Source organism: Gadus chalcogrammus, chromosome 18 (assembly GCF_026213295.1).
Source record: "Gadus chalcogrammus isolate NIFS_2021 chromosome 18, NIFS_Gcha_1.0, whole genome shotgun sequence".
NCBI classification, from domain to species: Eukaryota; Metazoa; Chordata; class Actinopteri; order Gadiformes; family Gadidae; genus Gadus; species Gadus chalcogrammus.
The window spans coordinates 5,657,022-5,684,827 of NC_079429.1; the positions used below are offsets into that span (position 1 = coordinate 5,657,022).

The 27,806-nt window shown below is 45.7% G+C and overlaps 2 protein-coding genes across 2 annotated transcripts; one reads left to right on the plus strand and one right to left on the minus strand.

The window, feature by feature from the left end:
* Nucleotides 1–3: 3 nt before the first annotated feature.
* Nucleotides 4–19,970, minus strand: ccdc57 (coiled-coil domain containing 57). Its single transcript, XM_056577644.1, is given in 22 exon segments — nucleotides 4–956; nucleotides 3,094–3,256; nucleotides 3,523–3,660; nucleotides 4,106–4,218; nucleotides 4,611–4,724; nucleotides 4,727–4,844; nucleotides 5,204–5,260; nucleotides 5,610–5,810; nucleotides 5,891–5,991; nucleotides 7,076–7,270; nucleotides 7,519–7,747; nucleotides 10,155–10,247; nucleotides 10,683–10,845; nucleotides 11,675–11,833; nucleotides 12,332–12,499; nucleotides 12,763–12,837; nucleotides 13,420–13,577; nucleotides 15,329–15,430; nucleotides 16,169–16,277; nucleotides 17,252–17,395; nucleotides 17,721–17,843; nucleotides 18,649–19,970. Coding segments are annotated over 22 exon segments (3,099 nt in total). The 5' UTR covers nucleotides 18,795–19,970; the 3' UTR covers nucleotides 4–726.
* slc16a3b (solute carrier family 16 member 3b) lies at nucleotides 19,631–27,794 on the plus strand. Its single transcript, XM_056577645.1, has 6 exons — nucleotides 19,631–19,818; nucleotides 22,277–22,532; nucleotides 23,096–23,239; nucleotides 23,504–24,114; nucleotides 24,366–24,546; nucleotides 24,790–27,794. The coding sequence occupies exons 2-6, from the start codon at nucleotides 22,310–22,312 to the stop codon at nucleotides 25,107–25,109; spliced, it is 1,479 nt and encodes a 492-aa protein (XP_056433620.1). The 5' UTR covers nucleotides 19,631–19,818; nucleotides 22,277–22,309; the 3' UTR covers nucleotides 25,110–27,794.
* Nucleotides 27,795–27,806: the final 12 nt, after the last annotated feature.

The following is a 27,806-nucleotide window of genomic DNA, read 5'->3' on the forward strand; positions in this document are numbered from 1 at the left end:
CTTTTCATTCGGTCACTTAATTTGTTTCTAACCATTTAAATTTTCCTAAATGGTGTGCATGTTTATATTGTTTACTCTATTTAGAGTTTTGAACTTTGGTTCAAACCCCTTCACTTGATTTAAGCAAATTAACGTTTCTTTATGTCTTAGTCTATGTAGCTTTATTAAAAAATATTTTCAACTTCACTTTGTACTACAGCACTCCCCGCTTTTTTATTCAGTAGTCTGTTGTGGTCGTGGTTTCTCTGAAAGAGACTCAATAAGCTGGTGGGAAGGGCAGGTAGAAGGAACATTTCCGAAGGTCTCGATATGACAAGTGTTATCAAAATATTGTGCTGTCAAAAATCCCTTCACCTAAATATTGCAAAACGTCAATGTAATAATGTGCGCTTTCCACTGTACATGTGTAATTAAGTATTTATTCTTTAGTGAAGGTACTTGTAGCCTATTTTGATTCTACCGTTTCAAATTAATACAAATGGTACACGTACAGAGCTACAGAAAGAAACATTCATTACTTTGTCCTGAAACATATTAAAAGGCAGGATTACCGTGCGGCATGATTGCTGGCATTCTGTTTCCTCTCCTGGACTAAAGATGACCAGCGAGCCATTCTTCCACAGGTCCAAAGCTGTGTTAGCTGCCTAACATGTAATGTCCATTTGGTCACGGTCAACCCATGTTAACCAGCTGATTAACACCAACACACACAACCAAGCCCAAGCTTCAGTCTTTGACGTTGTAGTTCCTTATTCTACTGGCCCTGTTGGTGGTGGTGGCTCCAGCCGTCTTGCTGGTCTTGGCTTGATGTGAAGTGGTTTTCCCGGGCCTGCTCCTGTCGGGAAATGGGGCCACGCTCTTGCTCCTCACCTTGATGCCCTGCAGCCTCAACTGGGAATCTGAGCCAACAGGCCCAGCAGGAACTGGGAAGGCTGGCCTGTCCAGCTCTGCTTCACCTACAGTGGAGATCAAATGAACACGAGTGTGTGAGAAGCTTCCCCTCTCTAAAAAGCACTTTAACATCCCTGCATCCCTTAATCACAGAGACTTACCTTGCTACATAACATTCATTAAGCTGACACTTTTATCCTAGGCGACTTACAATAAGTGCATGAAACCATGAAGATACAACCAAGAAATTACAAGAATCAAGAGAGTACATATCACTTGACCACGCCCCCAACCAACCCTCTATATCCTGGGCACTTCCCCAACCAGCTCAAAGATCTCCTCCTCGTGATGCCCTAACCAGTCCAAGGTCAGCTAGTGATGCCCCAAACAGACCCAGATCACCTAGTGATGCCCCAACCAGCTCAAAGATCACCTGAAAACACCATTACAAGCCCACTATCACCTTGCCACGCCCCAACCAGCCAAAAATGACCTGGCCACGCCCCAACCAGCCAACAATGAACTAGCCACAACCCAACCAATCAACCATCACCTAGCAATGCCCCAATTAGTCAAAGATGACACCTAACACCCTGACCAGTTAACTATCACCTGGCGATGCTCCAACCCGCCGACCTTGTAGTTGACCTGGCAGCTTGCAGAAAGAGTCACTGACCGGCCTTCGCTCAAACACACACTCCAACTGTAGGTTAAAACATAACTGCTCCACCTTTCCAAAGTGATCTTAGAGATAAATAAATAAAATGACGCATCTGTAAATACTATTGATTCTCAAAACAGCAATACTGTTGTATCTTATTATATATTAAAGTTTGGAACTGCTTACCTGAGTACACAAAAACTGCTCTAACAACAAGCTGTTTTAAAAGCAGGCTAAAGACACACCTCGTCTCCCTCGCCTATGCCTAGGTCTTTCCATCCCAACATTCCTTTAGAGCTCTCCCCTCACTCATCTATGCAAACACTTTTTCTGCTTTTAGGGATTTTATGTTTTCATGGTCTTATTATTAAACATTTTTGTTTCGCCTCAGCTTTTATTGAAATATACATCTAAAACTCTAACTTTGTACTATTTTCTTTTTTTAACGTACACTTTTATAGTATAAATGCGCTTTCCTATTTTATTCATTTTTCATTTTTGCATGTGGACTTTGAATTGCCCTGGTACGAAAATGTGCTACATAAAAAATTGTGCCTTGCCTTGCCTTGCCTTATAAATAGTAAAGTTGGGAGTTAGGGTGTAATTTTTAACTAGCTGCATGGGCCAGGCTTCCTGCTGTAGTCATTCTGGGCTGGATTTCCACTCTTTAGCAAGACTCCAAATCCAGTCCTGCTTCTTCTAGATGAGAGGACGTTCAGCTACAAAGGCCCAACGGGCTCCTCTCTAAAGAAGTAGGTCAATAGCAGGGTTTTTTCCTTTCAGGAGTCGTGAAACAGTTGTCATTGATCCCCGTTCTGATATGGTTGGGAAAGTGTTCCCCAGAAGGTAATCTTTTAGACTCTGAAATGGTGTGTGCAACCACACACACATTAGGCAACCATCATGGGTATTTGGCATCTCAGAATAAAAATACCTTGACCTTCTTAACTTCACATGTTCTGAGGGGGTTAGCACAAGACACACAAACGATTAATTTGATAATATGAAAAATGTCCCTTTGACATAGGGCTGGGGCAATGTTGAAACAAAACAGATAAATGTTAAATGATACATAACGAATATATAATATTAATTATTAATATATAATAATATCTACCGAGAAAAAAAATACATATATACAGTATATATCGATATATCTATAGATAGATATATAGTATATAGATAAATATAGATAGATATATCTAGAGATACATCTATCAGATTCTATATAGATGTATCTCTATATATACAATATATATATAAGAAAAATATTAGAAAATCATGTTTGGAATGAAAACCAGTAATTGAACAAGGATGTGGGCAGACAGGTGAGGAGCTGAGCACCAGGTGAGCGACTGAGCACCAGGTCAGCGTCTGAGCACCAGGTGAGCGACTGAGCACCAGGTGAGCGTCTGAGCACCAGGTGAGCGTCTGAGCACCAGGTGAGGAGCTGAGCACCAGGTGAGCGTCTGAGCACCAGGTGAGCGTCTGAGCACCAGGTGAGGAGCTGAGCACCAGGTGAGCGTCTGAACACCAGGTACCTTCAGTGAGCAGCGAGGGGCTGAGGTCCCGGTCCAGCATCTGCCACATCTCCCTCAGAGATCCCTCCGACGCTACCGACGACATCAGGGGGCCTGAGGAGCTGGAGCGCGGCTGGGGTCCGGTGTCTCGGTGATCCGGAGGCCTGTCCATACTACTCGACATCTAAAAAGGAGCAGCAGACACCAAAGATGGGACACTCACAAAATGTTTTATACATATATGCCTTTTATTGTACACTCAACTGTAGTTCTGGTTCATGGTTGGCTTTTTTTATTTTCGTTATGATAAACACAATGATTGACGCGACCATCATCATGTAATACTTTGCCTTTTAATTCTCATTCAGAGTAGGAAGGAAAATGGGTCAGTAAGGGAGTCACAGAAGTCTGGGCTCTTGTCAGACTGACGCGTTACTTAGAGTCAGTCACCTCTCTCCTGGCTGTTTCCTTGCGTCCGTGACCCCAGGGGTTGGCAGTACCTTTTTGACTCCCACTGTCGCTTTCAGACAAGAGCATTCTCACCGTGACGATGGGCACCCCCTGCGCCCTCTGAGCGTACCGTAGCTCCTGGTTGGCACACACACATGCAAGCACACTCATACTTCAGTACACAGTGCCCCCTGGTGGGCATAGAGCACACGCACGACCCAGGAGAGTCGACAGAAATTTGTGCAAGGGTGGAGATGTAGAAATATTTTTTTTTACAGATAATAACATTGATGAAATGTATATCTTATGCAAACAAAGAGATTTATTTGCAGTACAAAGATAAGCCTTGGAAGTCTGCAAAATGCAAAGCGCTGCTACACCGAATAATTGATAAATTTAAACTTAAGGAAAACCCTGTTATGAGTTCAACCAAACAATACTTTGATGAAAACACTCCAAGACTCGGATTGGAGAGAGATCATTCTGATCCGAGCTCCGGATATAGGGATCGATGGATTTTAATTTGACCACTAGGGGGCATTAGAGGACGCTCTCCGAGGTGATTGTTGGGCTGGGGTCTCACCTGTGTGGTGAGCTGGTACTGTAGCTTCTCCAGGGTGGACAGGTGGTGGTCCGGCTGCCCCCTGTCTCTCTCCCCAGCTGGGGTCTCTGGTGCTCTGGCAGAGCCCGGGACCTCTGTGTTGGGAGTCCCAAACGGTACGATACAGGTCTCTTCATAGGGAATCATGATTCCATATCAGGAGTTAAATAATACAATTCTGGCCCCTCCAATAAGCTAATCGTTAAAGGCAACAAAAAAATATATAAACAGTTTCAACTCAGCAATTGCTTTATTAATATAGTTGTTTTATATACAGTGGGCCCCCCAGGTTATGAATTGAATTGATAATCTGGGAAAACCAGTGAATAGTGGTAAATAATGGTAATCATCACAATGTATAATCACAATTATCAATGTGATTATCGAGATTGTCATTATTTTGCAGCCCTAAGCGTCTAGTCCAGATGTTGGAGCACGGTCTAGTTGAATCCAGATGTTGGAGCAAGGTGTGTGTAGAGTATCGTACCCTCTGGTCCAGATGTTTGGAGCTGGGCACGGAGCCCGTTACCCATGGCGATGAGCTGCTGCTTGTCCCGGCTCAGCCTGGCGATGTAACGCACCGCCTGCCTCAGCTTGCCTGCAGGGGGCCGTCGCCCCCGCCGCCGCCGCCGCACCCCGCCCCAGGCCCCAGACCCCCCGGGGAGGCGAGCTGCCGTCGCAGGGCCAGGTTCTCCTCCCGGAGCTGTCCCACCATCTCACTCTAGAAGAGGAGGACCCGGAAGGGACAGACAGTGAGGAGTGGCAACGCAGTTGTTGTTAGATAAACATGGCTCTGATCGTTTTCACACGGGCAAAAACGGTTCTGTCCATGAGTCAGATCCGGGAAAAGAATGGATGGAATTTTATGTTGAGGAATGGAGAATGATTACCGGATCATGAATAGGAATATAATGAATTTACGTGACATTATATAGAGATCTGTAATAATCCTTTAAACTGGTCCTTGAAACTAACTCTACTATCGTGAGTCATGCATTGTACATCAACCTCTAGCTTCCCATCTATGTACTACAAGTTATGAATTATACTTTAGACCCATGAGTATGGAGATTCTGTTACCTGTTCGCACACTATGGGGTCCCTCCTACTAGCAATGTCCAACTTTAGAGCTGACACCTGTTGTCAAAACACAGTAGAAGGAGAGGAGTCTGTGGACATTTGTAATACATGCTTATAACTTACGAATCATGTGACCAAAATCACAAAACTAAGCCAAAACTGGAATGGAACTCAATAAGCTACTGACTACTCCTAAAGAATGTGCATGTGTGTGTCCGAATATAATGAATGAATGCATTTCAGTCCACGCATCCTGCTTCACATCCTCATCCTCACCCTTTGGAATATGAAACAGAAACATTACTTTGTCTGATAAGCCAGGGTACGCAGCATTTTGTGTAATTTGTTACAATTCTGAATATAATATATTATAATTCACTCAACATGAAGATTAAATATTATTTACCTGGTTCCTCAGAGCGACGGTGTCCAGGTTGTTAAGAATGTTTCCTTTCTGGTACTCCTCCTTCTCTTTTCTCACCGCCTCCAGCTCCATCTCTACTGCAGCCAGACGCTGCCTGAGGCCGGACTCTGTAGAGGCCCATTTAGACTTCTGATTGGCCAGTTCCAGACGTAGCCCCCCCCCCTCTGCCTGCTCAGCATAGCCCTAGAGGGACAAAGGGAGACCTGAAGAGGTTGCGAACCCCTGATCGTTTTGTCATTCCCTGCGCAAGAGGCGGTAGCTACCTGTTGCGTGAGGCCGGCGATGGCCGACTCCAGGTGGGCTATCCTCACCTCCTGCTTCTTCTGAGCCGCTCCGCTCGCTACCTTCTCCAAACGCAGACCACCTTGGAGGAAGGAAGTAAGTAAGTAAGTAAGTTAGTAAGTACAATTTATTTATAAGGCACATTTAACAACAGTTTTCACTGGCCAAAGTGCCGTACATGGTGCAAAAAGGCATATAAAAGAACACATACCACATACATAGACAGTACATGAAAAACATAAAAATAAACAACGTATCACAACAGGGGAGGAAAGGCCAGTGTGCTTTGAGCATAGATTAAAAAATGGTGACGGAAGGAGCGTCTCTAATTGAAGGCGGGGGGCAGCCACAGCAAAAGCCCTGTCGCCCCTCTGTTTTAATCTAGTGCGTGGAACGTGCAGGAGACCCATACTACATGATCTAAGGGACCTGGGTGCTGAGTGGTGGTGGATGAGCTCTGTGATATAGGGCGGGGCCAGGCCATTTAGGGCTTTAAAAACCATAAGTGGGGTTTTAAAATGAATTCTGTGCTGGATGGGCAACCAGTGGAGGGAAGCTAGGATGGGGGTTATATGATCCCGCTCTCTGGATCCAGTCAGTCTTGCTGACTGGATGAGTTCTGGACCAGCTGAAGGCGAGAGAGGAGTGATTGAGGGAATCCTAGGTAAAGGGAGTTGCAGTTATCCAGCCGTGATGTAATGAAGGCGTGTTTTACTTTTTCCAGATTGTGAAATGATAAATGTGGATTCATCTTAGCAATGACCCTGTGACCCAGGATTCTGGTGTGGGGTTGTGGAGGAAGGAACACAAACACACACACACAAACACACACACACACACACGCTGGTCAACCTGTTGAAAATCAGACTACTGGACCGTTACGTCTGGTTAATGCTTAGATCTTCTCTTTATGTATATTTTTTTAATGGATTGTCTGAAATGTCAGTGGGAGTGAATGAATGAGAAATTCACCATTGAGCCTGCAGCTGTTCAAAAAAGGGGGTGCTCAATGTTGAGTTCTATAGTATTCCCCTATCTTTAACCCAAGAACATTTATATAAGCGGCGGCACTATACACAACAAAAGACACACAACACAAAAAGACAATCGCATACAGATGTGAGTTGTTATGAAACTTGAGGTGTCAGCGCCGTCCGAGGACCTACCGATGGTTTCATTGAGCGAGCGAATGTGGTTCTGCATGTACGTGTTCTCGGGGGCCACAGTGGCGACAGGGGCCCGCCACAGCGTTGACGTCTCTGGTGTGGTTGTGGCGCTCGATAGCTGCTCTTCCAGCTGCCTGCAGCGCCTCTTCAGTTCAGACACCTCCTGCTCGAGCGCACGCGTGTACTCTGGCGTGCCTGCAGACCTCACACAAGCAACATGCAGTCACCGGGTTGACGTTTTACAACCAGTGAGAACGACGTGTAGTACCTGGGTAATTATTTGTTCTGTATCCTGTGTGTGTACTTTATTGAACATACCACTGTTTGACAAAAAGTTACAAAGGATAAATGATTTAATTATATAAAACCATTCCATGATGGAAAATCCTCTGACAGCGTTTTCTGTGCTTCTTCCTGGAAAAAGGCTACAAACGCAACCGCACCTTCTGGCCTGGTCGCGTCCGGTCCTCCAGTAGGGGGCGCCGTGTGCTCGGGCGACGCTCCGGGCTCTGCCTGGGTCCTGGCGGTGGTGGCTGGCCGAGGAAGAGGGGCCCCACCGAGGCCCTCCATGTCCGTCCTCATCTGGGCCACCACGGCCCTCAGGCTGCTGTTCTGCTCCTGCAGGCGGGAGACCAGCTCCGACCCTACTGGACCGGGGGCCCCGGGAACACCCTGCCAGGGACACACAGCACCGCGCGGGTGAAGGGGGGCTGCAGTGGAGACCCCTCTGGATGTGGGACCGTCTCTTACTACACTCCCATGGAAGTGGCGTGAAGTCCGAAACCTTGCTAATGTGTTTGATACTTGTTTTATTTTTTAGTTTATTTGTCATGGACAACGCAGCGCACATTATAACATACATAATTATCACAGTGAATGCCATCATTTGCACTAATCCATACTAGTTGACTTGACAATAATCCCTCTACTTGAATGTACATATCCCCTGTATCAACACCCATAGTACTCTATTTATTTTATTATATTATATTTATGTATACTGCACTTATTGTACCTCTATGCTGCTCTGATACTGTATAATTCATGTACAAACTGCACTTTACTGCTCTTTGGCACTTCTGGTTGGTCACAAAACCTGATTTCGTTGTACTCTGCACAAAGACAATAAAGTGATCCAATCCAATCCAATCCAATCCAATCCAATCCAATGTGTGTAGATGCGTTGCATAGAAGGTTTCTAGCCGGTTGGCTAATTTGCTTGTTGTGAATCAAGAACCTGGCCATGCTGGTTGGTTTACTACAGCTGGGATTGCAGTTACGATACCAATCCTAAAAACTATTAAAAGTACTGCTATCAAACCGTCCGCCTTGGTTAACACACGTGGTGGCGTTTGCATTCTTGAACACTAGGTGGGGCGAGTGACATTGAAAACGAATTTGGAAAACTCTCCAATCTTAGCCAACCTAATAAAATTAATAGCATGTAATACATAATGTGGACTACGAAATAAGCTTGAACTCTTGCCGTGAAACAATATACAAGACAGGATATATTTCCTGGAGAGCTCAGAGGGCTTTTATAGAAGTATAATTAAGTAGGATTCATATCGATCGGGACCAGGATAATGAAAAGAGGCGTATGAGCCAGAAAGAGCCAGCTCAGCCATTAGGGACGAAACCGATCCAGGATGTTGACGCACACAGAGGCTAGTACCAATACCCTTAACTTAATAACGACTCTAATAATAATCAAAATAGATCAGCAGCTAATGCATCTCCATCACAACAGACAAAACCAAGCGAAGCGTAGCCGCTGTGTTTCTCAGGGGGGGAACAATTGCAACCGGGATTGAATGTGGTATGAATTATTCTCCAACAAACACATTATTTGCAGTCATTTTCACAGTGGTTGTGGCTTATGCCCAGGCCAGTACTCTGTACTGTAATATTACAGTATAACAGTACAACTACATTCAGGACAGAAATCCTCCTCAGGTTCCGGTCTGCTGACTGAAGCCTCCTCATGTTATACTCACTACCTTACAGTCATAGCTTCCAGGGGTAGCTTCAGTCTCAGCTCATGTTCTCGCCCATTACAACCAGATTAGCACTGTCCAGTGAAGGTACGACATGAGCAAGGAGGGCCGGGGGAACACGTGTGCAGTTATTCTAGGAACGATCAGGGACACACTTGTCACGGGGCAAGTGACCAGGGTCCCGTGACGGGGCACTTGCCACGGGGAAAGGATGGATTGAAACCGAGCGAGGGTGTGTGTGTGTGTGTACATATGAGTGTGTGTGTATATATGAGTGTGTGTGTGTCTGTGTCTACATATAAGGGTGTGTGAGTGTGTATATATGAGTGTGTGTGAGTACATGAGTGTGTGTGTGTGAGTGAATGTGTGTACGTCCATAAGAGTGTGTATGATGTAAGTGTGTGTGCGTGAGTACATACGAGTTTGTGTGTGGTGTGTGTGTGTGGTGTGTGTGTGTGTGTGTGTGTGTGTGTGTGGGTGTGTGTGTGTGTGTGTGTGGGTGTGTGTGTGTGTGTGTGTGTGTGTGTGTGTGTGTGTGTGTTTGTACTTATGAGTGTGTGTGTGTTCCGGTTTTCTATTTAAAGCCACTTATTGTTGCCGATTAATTATCAGCCAGAAAGAGATCGCGTAGCGGTGCCAATGCACCTCACTCAACAAAAGGCAGTCTGTCATGTGACCTTACGTGAGAATCAAACCAACTGTTTGAGCTACTGGCCTGCCATCAACACTTTATAAATGCCTATCAGCAACTTCAACTTTGTACTTATATAGGGACGGGGTTAAAAAACTGGTCAGGCTTTTTCCATTGACTATCAGATTTGGGGGGGGGGGGGGGGGGGGGGGGGTTTATGAAGAGTTTTTTTAGTTCATGTTGGAATGTTTCTAGTTCATGTTGACGTGTTTGTGGTTCATGTTGGGGTGTTTCTAGTTCATGTTGATGTGTTTGTGGTTCATGTTGACGTGTTTGTGGTTCATGTTGGGGTGTTTCTAGTTCATGTTGGTGTGTTTGTGGTTCATGTTGGCGTGTTTGTAGTTCCTGCTGACCTGCTGTAGTTCCTTCCGGTGTGTGCTGACCTCCTCACCTGTAATGCCTGGTTCCTCTCCTCCGTGACGGCCTGCAGCAGGACAGAGGCCTCCTCCAGCTCCCTGCCTCGCTCCTTGAGCTCCGCTTGCGCCTGGCAGAGAGAGAGAGAGAGAGAGAGAGAGAGAGAGGGAGAGAGAGAGAGAGAGAGAGAAAGAGAGAGAGAAACAGAAACATTCACCCAGTAACACTGCAGTCCTCAGTCCTATCACACTCACTGTGTGCATAATAAACCATATGTTTGTTCATCCGTTTGTTCACATTTGGTACATTTGCACACCTTGCCTCACAATTTCAGACCCAAAATGAGCACAGATGCCACCCGGCCTGAAGTTTGACTAATCAGAGACGGTCTCTGAACCACAGAGTCTCCTATTGGTGGGGATTGCGAGTAAATCGGTGTGTGTGGGTGTGACCTGGTCTCTCTGCTGCGTAAGTTGTGTGTGACAATCCTCTTGTCGTGTGTGTGTGTGTGTGTGACAACCCTCTTATGTGTGTGTGTGTTTCTGTGTGTGTGTGCATGCCTCACCTGGTCCCTGGCCTGTGTGAGGCCCTGGATGAGGCCCTGGCTGGTCAGGTAATGCTGGGTCTTGGTCTCCTCACAGCGCCGCTGCCAGTCCAGCTCCACCTGGATACGCCGCTGCTCCAGGGCCTCCTCTCGCTGCAGCCCTGCGCTCAGCTGCTGCTGGAATCTAGCAGGAGGAGAGGGAGGAGCATGAAGCACAGGGAGGAGGAGCTAAAACACAGGGAGGAGGAGCTAAAACACAGGTAGGAGGAGCATGAAGCACAGGGAGGAGGAGCATGAAGCACAGGTGGGTGGTGCATGAAGCACAGGTAGGAGGAGCATGAAGCACAGGGAGGAGGAGCATGAAGCACAGGGAGGAGGAGCATGAAGCACAGGGAGGAGGAGCCTTAGGCACAGGTAGGAGGAGCATGAAGCACAGGGAGGAGGAGCATAAAGCACAGGGAGGAGGAGCATGAAGCACAGGTAGGAGGAGCATGAAGCACAGGTGGGAGGAGCATGAAGCACAGGTGGGAGGAGCATGAAGCACAGGGAGGAGCTAAAACACAGGTAGGAGGAGCATGAAGCAAAGGTAGGAGGAGCAAAAGCAAAGGTAGGAGGAGCAAAAGCAAAGGTAGGAGGAGCTAAACACAGGGAAGAGGAGCTAAACACAGGGAAGAGGAGCTAAACACAGGGAAGAGGAGCTAAACACAGGGAAGAGGAGCTAAACACAGGGAAGAGGAGCTAAAACACAGGGAGGAGGAGCATGAAGCGCAGGTAGGCGGAAAGGAAGCACAGGTAGGAGGAGCAATTTAATTGCTCCTCCTACCTGTGATTAAGCTCCTCCTACCTGTGCTAATTGAATTAGCACAGGTAGGAGGAGCATGACGCACAGGTAGGATGAGCCTGAAGCAGAGGTAGGAGGTGCAGGAAGCACAGGGAGGAGGAGCCTAAGACACAGGTGGGAGGAGCATGAAGCACAGGTGGACCAGTACATTTGTAAGACGTTGAGTGATTACTTCTCTGTTTCCTGGCGTCTCCTGTCCAGCTCGCTCTTCAGTCTGGCCTCCGTCTCCTGCGCAGTCAGCAGCGCCGTATCCCTGGCAACCGTCTCTTTTGAGGCCTGCTTGATGTATTTGTCCCAGTTGCAGCGGGCCGTCTCCAGCTCTCCGTGAAGCCTGTTGGGTAAAAAGGCACACACAGAGTTAGACACCCGCACGCGCGCAGCCGCGCACACATACACACAGAGTTAGACACACACACAAACACATACACAGACTGACACACACACACACTCACACAAAAGAGGGTTGTCATGACATGAGAAGCTTATGTAATCACAGTGATCGCATCACTCAATAGAGCTGAGGCTGTGTACACACCAGGACTAATATAAAAGGGAAAATATTAAAATACATATACTCATATACATATATATATCATATACAATACTCATTGAAGCTGCTGTAGTTAAGATACATAAAAAAAAATATGTATGGATCAGAAGTGTTACAGGAAAGGGGAAAGAGATACCCTAATACGGTCTAAAATCGAAATGGTCTCGAAATGATTTGAATCCACATTAAACATTGAAATAAATAATTAAAAAACAAACAAAAAGATCTGGTATGATATTTGATGAATAATCGCCCCAGGACTCCCGTCCAGCGCCTCACCTCTGGATGGCCTGGTCGCGCTCAGCCAGCGTCCTCTGCTGGTCCTGAAGCTGGGCGCGGGCCTGTCCAGCGGCTGTCTCCGCCGCCTCCGTCTGGACGCGGAGGGCCTCCTGCTGGGCCGCCAGGGCCCCGTCCCGCTCCCGAAGGGCCCGCTCCAGAGCCCGGTGCCTGAGAACCGTCCGATGGAGGATTTGTTTCTAACTCAGTGGTGGTCTTGATTCTTCAACAGCAGCGGGCCAGCGGTGTCAAAAGGGTAAGAGCAGTTTGTATGGCAACCGAAAGGTCCCTGGTTCGATCCCCGGCCCCTCTTCACCATGTGTCTTCACCACTGTTCACCATTTGTTCGATATATAGGTTAACAGTCTGTTTCAGCGTTCTTAGTATATTCCTGTTTAACATAGATCCTGGTTTTGAATTATTTTTCGACCTACTTTTTAACATGCTCCTCCTTTTCTTTGCCTAGTTTGGCCTCCATCCTTGTTAGCCGTTTCTCCAGTTCCTTAATCCTAGTAAACGTATCCAGGCAGGAGTAGTAAAGCATGGGTACCAATCTCCCCATACAATGATATGATTACATGGATCACAAATCGTTGTCTCATGTCTGGGTGTTATCACTATGTTGACGGTGTCACAACCATGTGTACATGTACCTCGAATCCTATTCGAGGTACATGTACACATGGTTGTCATCTAGATATTTTCACTGTTATGAGCCATCTTGAAACAGTGCAGTTAATGGTGTACATTAATACACAATCAAACAAGACACACACCACTGTAGATTAATGGAAGATATAATACTGTGACAGACCCTCAATCAGTGAGTCCTCCATTGCAGACATCAACAAACAACTTTCACGTATATTTTAAACATGACAATGGTTGTTTCGAGAATTGAGTCATGACAAAGAGAAAGATGTGATTTCTATGTATTGTTATACTCTTCTTTTTTTTTTTTTTTATCTTGTGTAAAGCGTCCTTGGTGGGTCAACCCATCAAATGCATTATATTATAATTCACGGTTTACTAGTAAACTTCTTTACTCATTGTAAATCCCCCAGACAGACGGACAGACAGACAGAGGGTACCGGTTGTCCCTGAGAGCGGTGGTCTCGGCGTGCTCCAGGTGTGTGCGTCGGAGCTGATCCCGGGTCTGTCCACAGAGCCCCTCAGAGGCCTGCAGTGCGTCAGAGGCCTCCTGCTGGGCCTGGGCCTGGTACTCCGTCTCTTTGGAGAGCAGCTTTACCTGGACCACGGCACGCAGGCACATACACATGCACACGCAAACACACACACACACACACACACACACACACACACACACACACACACACACACCACACACACACACACACACACACACACACACACACACACACACACACACACACACACACACACACACAGACAGACAGACAGACAGACAGACAGACAGACACACAGACACACACACAGACAGACACAAACACTCAAATTTAGATTTTTATCTGTTTGCTTTCTTATTTTCTGCTAAAACATTTTATGGTTGTGTGTTGGTGCTTGTTTGCCCTCAAGTTGAATTCCTATTCTTAAATAGGACTCCCACGTCCTCACTCACACACACACATTGTGTTAGCTGTCATCTAAGTATAATTGAAGATGACAGCTAACAAACAAAGAAAGTAACAGTAACTGCTATGCTATGGGTGATGCAGGTCTATTTCGTTTCTTCCATGCTTGCAGATTGGCCAGAGCCAGAATGAGTAAGGCCTGGCCTACGAGAAGGCTTAAGATGTCCTCCTTGATTTCCCAACTTTCAGTTAGAGATTAGACTGTCTGGAACCAGAATAGCTGATATGCGTTTCCCTTTTGAGAACAAATAACAGCTCTGTGGTTCTGTGGCATTATACTACAAGGCTCTGAAAGCTAAACCTTCTCTCATACGCCGCTGCCCATAGAGAGTGGAATGTACACAGTGTTTTTTTTCTTAATTGGGGAGCTCTTTTTTTAGTAACAATGGCATTAATTCATATGTTGACGATCATATTAGGCAAATGGTCACGTTTAAAACCAAAATGAAATCAGTATTGGGTTCACCGGCTCGTTAATATATTTATTTGGTTTGTCTGTCCTTGTCTGTCTTTTGAAACAGTTCATGATGGGGTCTGCGGAAACCAGAAGCCAATTTAATGTAAGACTAAAATTGGATCACAGCACGGCATCATGTCATGGGCGCTATCATATTCGGTTTTCATTCCTTCATCATCAGCCTTGAACTTGCTCATTTGATTACATAATATGGCAAAGGTTATCTTGTAATTAACTAATAATAAACGACATCTACAGTAAGATCATATTTTTCACTGCATTATGTTATGATGTGGTAATATGTTGAACTGTTATGTATCAGTAAACAAAAGTCAGTAAACAATATAATTAAATTCTATATAATGTTTGTTTTTTAGACCCCGTAGTCCCTAATTAAACCCTCCACCAACACCTAGAAAGCCTGCTTATCAACATGCATAGAGGAAAAACTCCAAAGCATCACAGAAATCAATCTGTGACACGTTATGAGCCAACCAGTTATCCTTGTGCAAATTCAGTCAAATTAACAAATCCTTTGTACGGTCTGTAGTCCCGTAAAGCTGCACAAAGGCCCAGGGTTGGGGGCAAACATGCATAAAATAACGTCACAGAGATAGGTCACACATATTGATAGGCCACACACTGCACTGTCGGGTATTGATTGGATTTCACTAAATGAGGACAAAGGAATGAAACCCTACAAGCATATCTACACACGAGTGGAATGAGATATAGGGGAGATTACATAAGAGCACATTGCAAAGTATACCTTTTCAATGTAATTACAAACCTGAAATCTAGATAGCGATCTGCAACGTAAACACAAATATGCTCATTGCAAGACTGGAGACATGCAGAGGTGAATACAGGCATGCGTGCTCGCACAAGCACACACACACACAGACGCACACCTGACTGATGCACATTTACCTTGATTTCGTGAGAAAGTAAGACAGTGCGCATTTCATCCATTCGCAGGTTGAACTCATGCTCTCTCAGACGGAGGACGTTGTCAAAGTCTGCCGTCATCTCCTGCAGACACAGAGGAAGAAAAACTCACAAAACAACCAAACCTGCCTACATACTCAGTGTGTCTGTGTCTGTTTATACACATTTCACTTTTTTTTTTCCTACAAGATTGTATGCAATTGTATGCATGTCTTGTATATAAAATAACAGAATTTTATATCTGTACCATCACTCCTATTGATCCTACAAGCCCAGTCTTATGTCGCGCAAACATTGGACCCTAAACATAGCTTACACACACACACAGTTCTGCAACAAAATTAGTCCATTGGATCCCAATAAATCCGACCATTGCGTTTTGTTCCTTTTCGGTGGCTGTGAAGTATCTGTCACTATTTGTCCACCAAATCATAGCACCAGTGCCAACACTTAAAAGTACAAGATTAATCCCCGTCAAGTCATCGCTCTGCTTGTTGCGCCTTCTCCCGTTTCCTCACAGAGGAGGCAGCGACAGCACGCACACACACACACTCAGTGTGAGCCAGTTCAGCACAATGACTCACTTGCAGGTCAGGCAGAGGTCAGTGTAAAGGTCTAGCCCTGTGCTAAATACGTGGGTGGCCTGTCAGTTATTTAAAGGCCTGCCAGGCAGACCACCCCACCAGCCCCACAAGAACCAACAGACCCACCAGAACCACCAGACCCACCAAAACCAACAGACCCACCAGCGCCACTGTGTGTGTGAACACCTGTGTGTGTATGTACACCTGTATGAACGTTTGTGTATGCGTGCGCGTGTACCTGTCTCTGCAGGGCCAGCTCTCCCTCCACTTCTTTGATGCGTCGTTCTAAATGGTGTTTCATCCCCTCGTAGTCTTCCCTCTGCTTCTGAAGGTCAGCAGCCATGGAGCTGCAGTACACACACACACACACACACACACACACACACACACACACACACACACACACACACACACACACACACACACACACACACACACACACACACACACACACACACATCACTAGAACATCCCCCCTCATTGTGTGTGTATGTGCATGCGCGCCTGCCTCTACGTGCATGTATACAACCTTTCTCCTTTTACACATGCGGTCCAAGCCGGGCCTGGCAATGTTGGAATTCACCAGACAGCAAGTCAAGGTTTCGTGGGAGTGTGAACCAAGAAACACTATCCTCACCGAGGGATGCTAGTGGGCCCAGATATGTATCTCATAGTCAAACTGATTTACATCTGTGAACTCTTTACTCTTTACAAGAGTCCTGCCCAAGCTTTCAAGCCTCATGTTTAGCCACAGCCACCATCAAGAACTAAATGAAATTACCAAGGTAGTCAATTATTCATGGTTTGGTTAAGGTCATAAATGTGCTTAATTTGTTTGCTCCTATTAATTGCAACCGTAAAAGCCATGTTAGTTTCCATTTTAAAGGATGTCATCAAAATATAAATATTTGAGAATGTCATTCTTTTGTAGTTAAGAAAATAATTGAAATATTTACAAGAAACCCAAGGAACGTGCAGGGGGTTGTATTCAAAACATATCAATATACATTTTCTTTCACCTAATGTGAAAAGTAATCAACTAATCAAATCTAATATGTACATGGATGCTAATCAACACCTGCACTGTACTGACATCTACACTCTATCATAAGATAGAATAATACTGCATCTAAATCCAAAATGCTTTGCGTGTCAAAACGATTAGGGAATCTATTAGGAATTGTGTAAGCCTGTTGAATACCATATCGATGCCATATTTTCCATACGCGTTTCTTGCGTGGGTTGACCTTTCTATATCGTATAATGTACATGAATGTGGATCCTTTAATATAATTAACTGCAGTCTAACTCCCAAACTCACCCCTGCAGCTTCTCCAGCTGCACCCTGTGTTCGGTGGCCTTCAGCTGGCTGCGTCTCAGCTCCTGGCCCCTCTCCTGGGTCTCCCTGGCCTTCTGATCCGACAGCTTGGCTACCTGGATACGCAGCTGGCTCAACTCCTCCAGCCTGCGGAGTAAAGACCAGGTCAGGCCCTGTTTACACAGGACCTCAAACCATACCTCTCTTTGACCTACCCTCCTTGACGGTTCTGCTATTCCAATGTTTGGACATTAGGGCAGACGTTATGTACTAGGTCTGCAAATAATGATTATCACCACTTTGGCTAATTTATCTACTGCTCTTTCAAAGCCATGCAAATTGATTTGGGCATTTGGTTGCATTTGATCAATGGGGATAACAAAGCTATAGACTTGAGATATGGACGATCCAATAGGATCCTATGAGATCACGGTGTTGCAGTGGATAGTCCCGGCTCGATGAGTGTTACTACCTGGCACTCTCCACAGTCTGTGCCTTGGCAGCCTCGGCATCATATCTCTCCAGCTCTCTGTCTCTGTCCTCCAGCACAGATAGGTTGTATTGGAAGTCTTCTCTGAGCTGCTTGAAGCGCTGCCTGAGGAGAACCAACATGCCAGCCATCACTCCTCACGTACACGTCACACACAGAGATACATGCTTATCCAGGTCACTGGATTAACACTTCATACTTGGCCTCATCCCTGACCCAACACAACATTGTATATAACGTCCTGCGTCGTATTAGAATATCGGTTTTGCTTTGACTGATTTGCAGGGTTTGGGTCTTTGAAGATATGCCCATGATCCGAATGGTCATCCTTATCCTAACACGACCGTTCTTCACTCTTCTTCACTGTTCCTTAACACACTGACATCCCCTACCGTTTTTCGCCTATGTTCTATGTATCCAAACAGTGAAGAAGAAGAAGAAGAAGAATGGGAAGAAGAAGAGCCAACCTTTAAGATATAGTCATCCAAACCGTGAAGAAGAAGAAGAAGAAGAAGAAGAAGAAGAAGAAGAAGAAGAAGAAGAAGAAGAAGAAGAAGAAGAAGAAGAAGAAGAGTCAACCTTTAAGAAAAAGTTATCCAAACTGCGAAGAAGAAGAAGAAAAAGATCACACAGCTATTATTGAAGATGAAAGCTGAGCAAAACCTTGCCATACAGTAATGGTTGTCTTCTATATGACCCAGTAACAAAGCAAATTAGTTCAGTCCCTGTTGGGTGTGGGGTCACACAGCCAGCAAGCAAGCAAGCTTACTGTACCGAAAGTGATATATTGCTGAACCTTATGAGAAATGTACTTATTGTAAGTCGCTTTGGACAAAAGCACCGTCTACGAAATGCCCTAAATGTAAATGTAAGCAAGTCAATCGATAAAAAGCATTGTTCATAACGGCACCTTAAGGAGGACAGCTGCTCCTGTGCATCTTTGAGTGAACTTTCCAGCTGCCGAGCCCTGAGTGTCTGGAGCTCCTTCCACTCTCGCTCCTTGGTGGCCAGCTGAGCCTCAAGGTGCTCTGGCTCTCCGCCGTCCACCGCCTTCATGTTCAGTGAGACCGAGGTGCACCGAGGACTCTATACGTTTGTAGTAATAATAGTCATGTCAAAGCGGCTTAGTCATGTGAAAGCGGGTGGCCTCCACACTAGTGATGGGTCACTGACATGTTGCCCATTCATTCTCAATGAGCGCCATCATCACTTTGTTTCAACAAGGCGTAACAGGGATAACTTGAACACATCGTCGCTCGTCGGTGTTCACCGCGAGGAGAAAGTACAACACTCGCAAAACGACGTCACAGCCACTTCATGAAAAATGTAAAACCTTTTTTGCAATACCCTAAAATGTTAAACCTATCAGATTTCATTTGAATGACACATCGTCGCTCGGATGTTGTTGAGCACCACAAACGTTTAATCGCGTTTCCCCAATCGAACTCGTTACCATGGATACCGTCCGTCAATTTAGTTCCTCCGTCAGTAAATTAAACCATTTAACTTACGTTCCTATTATCCAACAAAGCTACATGGTGTGACGTAATATAGTTATGTAATTGTAACTGCCGTCTATAACTTTCTAAATGTATTACTGAATAAATAAGAGGTTCTTATTTCTTCTACAAAGAAAGTTCTGGCTACAAAATATTTATTCATATTTGTAGCTACATCTGCTACACATTTAAACAGAAAATATATGGCGGATGCACTGTAGTTTTGTGAAACGTAACAATTCATGAAATATCAAAGTAACTATTTTAATAAGAACATTGTTCACACTACTACGCCACAGGCAGCCAGGGCGTGTGTGCGTTGCGTCAGACCATCCTCAAGATGGAAGTAAAGCGGGGAAAGGGGCGGAGCATTTCACGCCACTGCTGGTCATAGATGCGTCATCGCCGAGGAGGAGAGGGGTTCTACATCACCTGAGATGGAGAAATTGGTTCAATCCTCAAGCGCTCCCCCAGCCAGCTCATTCCCTCACTGCCCCGGTGACAGCTCGTGAAACAAGTGGTTAAGTGGCGGACGACGCGAGTTTGATTCCACAACCCTAAATCCTAACGTCTCCGGTCAGGTAGGCGACCTCTTCATTATTAATAGACATTTGTTGGCAAGGCAGAAAGGATTACGGTTCATCGTTTGCCCAATGAATGATAGAGGACTTCCAACTTTTTTTTGCGGCATGGGAAGGCTGATGTTCTGCTAATTATGTTCGGAGTACTCTAAATGTAGTGTGTAACATAGATTTTTTTACTAAGCGAAACAACAATTACAATAACAAAAATACATAATTAGGTGTTAGGTGTGATCGAGTGTGTGTTTGGGGGGGAGGGGAGAGAGATAAAGAGAGAATTAAATATATATATACTTTTTTTATCAAGGATTTTTATTTTCTTACCATTTTTGTGCTACACCGTGCGCACACGTTGTTGATCACGTAAGCCGGCGCTGACCATGGCTGACGTCATCGGGCATCATCTTTTCGAGGAAACGCGAAGCATCTCGAGTAAACATACTTCGACTTCAACGTTTCCCCCCCTCGCATTGACAACTACAAGTGGCGTGACGTATCTCAGCCTACGTGCGCCCGTCAGCATCCGACCAGCGGCCAGGGCGTCAGACACGGCGACGCACGCTCACAGCAGCACGTGCGCCTGTTAAGAGCGATCTCTCTTGTATGTGTCTCATTTACATAAAAGCGCACACGCAAATCGAATCCAATGCGAGTTGATATTCAAAACATGATGCTGTTAGTTATCGTACGTGTGTGTGTGTGTGTGTGTGTGTGTGTGTGTGTGTGTGTGTGTGTGTGTGTGTGTGTGTGTGTGTGTGTGTGTGTGTGTGTGTGTGTACGTGTGTGTACGTGTGTGTACGTGTGTTTGTCTGTTGGTACGCAGCCAGTGTGTTTGTGTGAGAGGGAGAGAATGTGATTGAGAGTGGTTGTCCGGTAGTTATATAAGGATCTCTAATTTTAGGTTGTATAGCTGCACCCATGTCAAAAGGCTGCACGGGTTCCATTGGAAAGGTTAGGATATTAGGCATGTTGTGTTTGCGGTGGGTTGTGAGGTGTGTGTGACTCCCAGCACACTTGAGAAGATCCCATCACATCACATCACACAGAACATTACGTTCAGACAAGTCCTCATAGACTTCCACGATGACAAAGATTATGCTTACAAGGCACAGAGCTATGATTTCATCCATCGCATTGAGAAAAACCTAGATATAATCCAACCACCAAACAGCAAAGGCCAGAGTGGTCATCCCTGGTGGCAGAAATCAGCCTCAAACTTAGTGCTTTCTTACCGTGAAGCAACAGTTTTTACCACTGAACCACCGGGCCATAGGACATTCCAGTCATTATACTTTACAAAAGGGTTAAGCATTTGGGAGTCTAGGCACATGTTTACAATTCATCCACGCTATTTAAGCATAAGGTTGGTTTTAAGGCATTAAGGGTGTGCAGTTGGATTTGTTTCATTTGACCAAATGATAAGTCAACGTAATTTGGGTTTAAGAACTGCAGCAATGGCATTCAGAATGTGTACATTGCTGCGGCCACTCCAAGGAAGTGTTCACAGAAGGGTACGACCGAATCTGCTGACAGCTGCAGAAAGTCAGGAGTTAGCTGGAAATGCGTGGCGAGAAGCTTGGAGTAAATCATTCTCTTGATTCTGGCACCATTATATTACCGCGCTAACCCATGCTAGTATTTGAGCCAATAAATAAATGAATAGTGATGCGTATATTACACCCTAACAAGGTCCACAGGTCTGTACAGGGTTGTTGAAGCGTGAGAGAACCATCTCCAGAACAGATGTTCTTATGTCCTTGATGCTGTGTACGTTTTCACAATAACCAACTTCCCCTTCTTAAGGGGAGCTTTGTGGTGGTTGTAGTTGTGGTTTAGCTATGTTAACTACTTGATTTATAACCATCTTAATTTCTGAATGAATAATCTAGATGTAGCCAATCTCAGAGTCATTGGTAGGCCTACACTAATTGTTACATACGATAAGCTAAAATATGTTCCTCTCAAAAAGATTTGTGAATCCATGAACAATTGTGTACGCCTGTGTTACAGCAGCAAAAGGGAGGGATGAGGAAATAGCATGAGGCATCATACAAAAAACCTCTGTAAGACATTGCCCTTGACGGAGCAGTGTTACATCATGGCTGGTAATATCATTGTGACTGTGCACTCGTGAATAGGCTGTGTCAATGCATTAATGTTCCTGCTGGAGATAAACAGAACCGTTGTTTCCTGAATCAACCAGGCATTTCCTTTTATGCAACATCCTGGTGAAAATAAGAAGCTGTACTATGTGTACTACTACTATTGCCACTATCACCACCACCCAGAATGGCTTTAACCAGATCGATATTTACCCAGTGATTTGTAGTTAAACACAGAGGGTCTCTCTCTCTCACTCTCAATCAAACACACACACAGGAATACAAATGTCCTTGAAATTGTAGTATTGTATCGTAGTGAATACCAAGCCAAAAACAAGCTCTCTGTCTGTCCACAGCTGTGACATCACCATCGCAATCAGAGGTGCATCATGGGAGGTGTAGTCCTGGACGAGGGGCCTGCGGGGGTGAAGGCTCCAGACGGGGGCTGGGGCTGGGCTGTGCTGGCAGGCTGCTTCGTCATCACAGGCTTCTCATATGCCTTCCCCAAGGCCGTAAGCGTCTTCTTCAAGGAGTTGATCCATGAGTTTCACGTGGGCTACAGCGACACCGCCTGGATATCCTCTATACTGCTAGCCATGCTCTACGGGACAGGTGGGGACCCGTGTGTGATGTAAAGCTTACACTAGACTAGACCAAGGTGTTGTGAGTTTGCTTCCATCTACAGGACAAAAGAGAAACATCAACATTTTGTCACTTGTTTTCTACCATGGATGGCGCTGTGTAGGCCCAGTGGTTCAGCTCCTCACATTTTTCCCAGAATATGAAAGACAACTCATTCAGTTTGCTGAGCGAAGACTGCCAATGCCCCCTCTATACACAATTATTACTGCAAGGCCATGGCCAGTTAGAAACAGTGGACAGAAAAAGTCAGCAATGCTGCTTATGCTCCCCAGTGTTTATTTAGCATTAAAAAACAAATTAAACATAGTGGAGTACACATTATTAGAATAACAGCAAGCCATAATATTATATTACTGAACCATATTACTGTAGAATTTTTCCTAAAATTGTAAATGTGTGTATTTAAAGGATAAATGTCCCACGTACCGCCTGCAGTACCCTCACGTACCACTGGCACATGTTGAACACCACTGACCTAAAGCATTGAGGTGTCAGAGGAGTGTGTGACTGACTGGCCGCGGGGCCGTGCACAGGCCCTTTGTGCAGTGTGCTGGTCAACAGGTTCGGCTGCCGGCCGGTGATGATGGTCGGAGGGCTGTTCGCCTCCCTGGGGATGGTCCTGGCCTCCTTCGCCACCAGTATCATACACCTGTACATTTGCATCGGAGTCATTACAGGTAGGGCGTTGCTGACACTGCATGTGTGTCATGTTACACTTTTTTATACGCCTTCCGTGTCCCACCCTGGCGTGGCTGTGTGTGCCACCCTTTCACCTCTCTCTCTTGTACTCTCTCTTTTACTCTCGCTCTCTCTTGTACTCTCTCTAATTCATTTTCAGCACTATGCTCTCCACGGCCCACTGTAATGTATGCTTTAGTCTAGACGTGTAACTGTTTAATAGTCTCCCTCCCTCCCTCTCTCTCTCTCCCTCCCTCCCCTAGGACTGGGTCTGGCCCTGAACTTCCAGCCCTCTCTGATCATGCTCAACCGCTACTTCAGCGAGAAGCGTCCGCTGGCCAACGGGCTGGCGGCGGCCGGCAGCCCCGTGGCCCTGTGCTGCCTGTCCCCGCTGGGCCAGTACCTCCAGTTCCAGTACGGCTGGAGGGGCGGCTTCATGATCCTGGGGGGCATCCTCCTCAACTGCTGCGCCTGTGGGGCCCTCATGAGGCCCCTGCTGCCCCCCAAGGCGCCCAAAGACGCGGAGGGCGAGGTGAAGGAGATCCAGGAGGAGAACCCGCAGCCGGCCAAGAAGAAGAAGCTGCTGGACTTCAGCGTGTTCCGGGACCGCGGCTTCCTCATCTACACGGTGGCCGCCTCCGTCATGGTGCTGGGGCTGTTCGTGCCGCCTGTGTTCGTGGTGAGCTACGCCAAGGAGCTGGGCAACGCCGACACCAAGTCGGCCCTGCTCCTCACCACCCTGGGCTTCGTGGACATGTTCGCCCGGCCCCTCTGCGGCGTGATCGCGGGGCTCAAGTGGGTGCGGCCCCGGTGCGTCTACCTGTTCAGCTTCGCCATGATCTTCAACGGCGTCACAGATATCGTCGGGTCGCAGGTGAGGCTTTCCGTTGTGTGGTTCAGCAAGCAACCTCTTGGGGCTCTGTTGCAGCTGCCGTGCCATGGTTATGTTACTTATAATATATTTTGTCATTTAATAATGCCGAATAATTCAGAGAAAAATAAGATTAAATTAGGACAAAGAAATTAATGTACCCCTAGGATAGCCCCTTGTGTTTTAACCCTTAGATGGGCGTCAGAGTATCCCCCCCCCTCACTGCAGTCTCTTGCTGCTGTTGTCCCCCACAGGCCACTGACTACCCAGGGCTGGTGTTGTTCTGCATCTTCTTCGGCATCTCCTACGGCATGGTGGGAGCGCTGCAGTTCGAGGTGCTCATGGCCATCGTGGGAACGGAGAAGTTCTCCAGCGCCATCGGCCTGGTGCTGCTGATGGAGGCCATCGCCGTGCTAGTGGGGCCCCCCGGCGCAGGTCAGCCATACGGAGGAACCTCTTTGTTTACATGTGTATAATACAGTCAAATTAATTGTATTGTAACACATTGTATTGTATTGAAGTGTAATAGTGTTGTATTGACTCGCTTGTTGTCATGTGTTGGAGGATAATCTACCTAAAAAAACTATACAAATCAATCAATCAAACTTTATAACACAGAATGACCTACTACTAGTTCTGCTGCCGCTAACAAATGCTCTCTCTCGCTTTCAATTCCAGGGCGTCTGTTGGACGCCACCAAGAACTACATGTACGTGTTCCTGCTGGCCGGGTGCGAGGTGGTGGTGGCCGCCTTCATCATCGCCCTGGGGAACTTCTTCTGCCTCAAGAAGAAGCAGGACCAGGAGCCAGAGTCCCGGCTCGAGATGGCCATGAGCGCCTGCGAAAAGGAGGGGCTTAACCACGAGGAGACGGGCTCAGAGGAGGGCCCCGAGACACAGAACGAAGACGAGGGCAAGGCGGCCGGGCCCCAGGAGAAGACGGTGAATGGCTTGGCGGGGGAGATCGAAGGAGAGGTGAAGCCAGAGAACGGTTTATGAAGTGAAGGACACAAAGGAGAACGAGGGGAGGAGTCGCCCTGCTGAAGAGGACATTTGAGTTGAGAATGCCAAGCGCCAGGGTGGGTGAGACATGGGAGAGAGGGAGAATAAATCTTCACAGTGCGTTTTGTTTGTGTTCTATGTTAAGAGGTGTCGCACTGTAACAAACACAAAAACACGAGTTGCTGACTCAACTCACATCTGCACAGTTTGGGCACATTTCCTTGCTCACTCAGTGTTCGCCTTTTTCCATTTCTGACGTTTTTTTCTCAATCTGTAACGCTACCTTTCCAATACTGTTTTGGTGTCAACTTTTATTTTGGAGGCGTGTTTCTGAGGTTCGTTCTGCAGAACCTCACCTGTTATGTTCTCACGTTCAGATACCACTTGGGAATAAGGCTGGGCATTACAGTTAACAACCAAAGTGTTTTATAATCAATAGTGGGTTCTGTCCGAGCCTGTGGTTAGTGGGCAATTAGCTTACCACAGGGGAACTACATACTGTAGTACTATTATTTTGCCAGTGTGCTACGAAATTGGTATTTTGCAGTGGTGTTGTTACTGTTTTACTTGTGTCCAATTGTGTCTTATAAGGCATGTGTGCTGATCAAACTTAAATTATTTTCATAACATAATTCACGTATTCTTGGCAATGAAGTTCCTCTAAATTATTGCACTTGTTCTGATGGTGCTGTTGGCGTAACGTGAAGTGTGTGCGTGTATGGTTGTGTGTTTTGTCATCGTTTGACATTTGCAAGGAACTTTCATGTTATCTGTTATGACATTGAGAATTGCAACACACACAAGTGTATTTTACTGTTCGAAGTCAAGTACACAATACACAGCTGTGATGAAGTATTGATTAACTACCCATGAAGGCATTGTGTGAAAGTGACGGCTGGTCAATAGACGGATGATGCTCCTCATTGTAGACAGTGAACACGATAATGAATGGCTATAATCCTTGAGTTCAAGACCATTGTAAGGAGCATAAGGGCCCTTTTGTTCATATTGAACTGCACCCTATTCAATGACCCATCAGTGATTGCTTTATGGGGGTTACCCACTGTTACGAAACAGGTCCTCTCTACCAGATGTGCTTTAAATGCACGGTGCAAAGAACGCCAGCTTCGACTGCCATTACAGATTACAGTTCATGATTCCTCACAAAAAAAAATAACTGAACAGAATAAAACAATATTTATACACATTCCGATTCTACGAGTACAGCAGATGTGGTCGATGTTGGACAAAAAGTGCGAAAATGGTACAAGTACTTAATTTATTTACAGGTTTTAAAGTACACAAATACAGTGGCAAATACAAAGAGAAAGTAGATCTTATGGAGCCGGTACCTTGGATAAACATAACTGTTGCATGGCCAGCCAAACCGACCACGTGTCAAAATGATCCCTTAAGGGGAAGAATGAAGAGCAGTGAGGCTCAATATCAACAGGCTTCCCATGGTTCAGGACATGGTCAGAAAGGCGTAGAAAGCTTCAGGAGACTGGCTGGTTCCCATACAAGTCCGGGTAAATACTAACCGCCCTTCGCCCAAACTAGTTTGCTGGCTTAAACCTGTCAAGTATTAGTAGTAGTTCTTGACTCAATAGAAATTTGTGAACAATACACTTATAATGCTTTGAATGCCCCCGTCTCTGATTAGCCACATCCATGTAGGTCATATCAGATCCCTTTATTGGATATTTCCTCCAAGGCGAAAGAAATAAAGATTCAGACAATGACTTTCTGGACTCACATTATTTTCTTTGCTTAAAAACAGACAAAGAAAAACAAAAAGATTCTTGTTAAGCAACGAGTGCCTCGTCCTCATCCATTTAGTGGTGAGCTGGCTGTGGCGTTCCATAATTGATCCTGTACTACCTCTATGTGCAGGGACGTAACCAGGGACTATACAATACTAATGCTTCCGTGTAAGTAAACCCCCAAATCACTTTCAGTTAATAAAACGGGCTCCCCTCACTGCTACAGAACCCAAAGTGTTCGTTTTTCCTTCACGACATTCCAGATGGCATCTTTTTGAATCTCCAGGTTGGAGTTTTCTGCTAAAACTGGGGTTTACTTATTTATCCTCAAGTATCACCTGCATGTTGCCACCACCATTTAATTTTTGCGTGGGAAAATGTTTCAAATCAAATGCTAAAATATTGTCACTTTTAGAATCACGGCTAGATCCTTTTAGTATTTAGAAGTTCACGCAGTTGCGTGCAAGTTGAATTACTAAAACGAGTCAGGCTGTATCTCAAGTACATTAATACAATAACAATTTGATCCACCACATCGTTCCCTGACTTTAATTAAGCGGGAATGTCAAACTGCAAGGTGCTCCTTATAAAAGGACTACGTTAGTTTGAAAGGGGACGAGAATTTAAAATGACAGAGGGATGGGGCGTCTGCGTCCGAGGTGTAACTCACAGCCCTGCCTATGTTGCTTCATGACGTGTCAACGACAAAAAACTACTTGGGGGTAGAGCCACTGGTTATCATGACGCAAAACAAAACTACCCCTGCATTTTAACCCCCCCCCCCCCCCCCCCCCCCCCAACACCAGGCAAGTTGCCTGGATGGAGTTGAAGAGAGGATAGAGGATGCCTTTTTTTTTTTTTTCATCTAAACCAATAGACAAATAAGGGGCAAAAAAAAAAAAAAAAAAGGACATGTACACATCTATATTAC

Excerpts from the sequence above, each read along its gene's own strand:
- slc16a3b (XM_056577645.1), top strand. The coding sequence starts at position 22,310 with ATGGGAGGTGTAGTCCTGGACGAGGGGCCTGCGGGGGTGAAGGCTCCA. Across the intron at positions 23,240-23,503 it reads TTGCATCGGAGTCATTACAG|GACTGGGTCTGGCCCTGAAC; the intron begins GTAGGGCGTTGC and ends TCCCTCCCCTAG. Across the intron at positions 24,547-24,789 it reads AGTGGGGCCCCCCGGCGCAG|GGCGTCTGTTGGACGCCACC; the intron begins GTCAGCCATACG and ends TTTCAATTCCAG.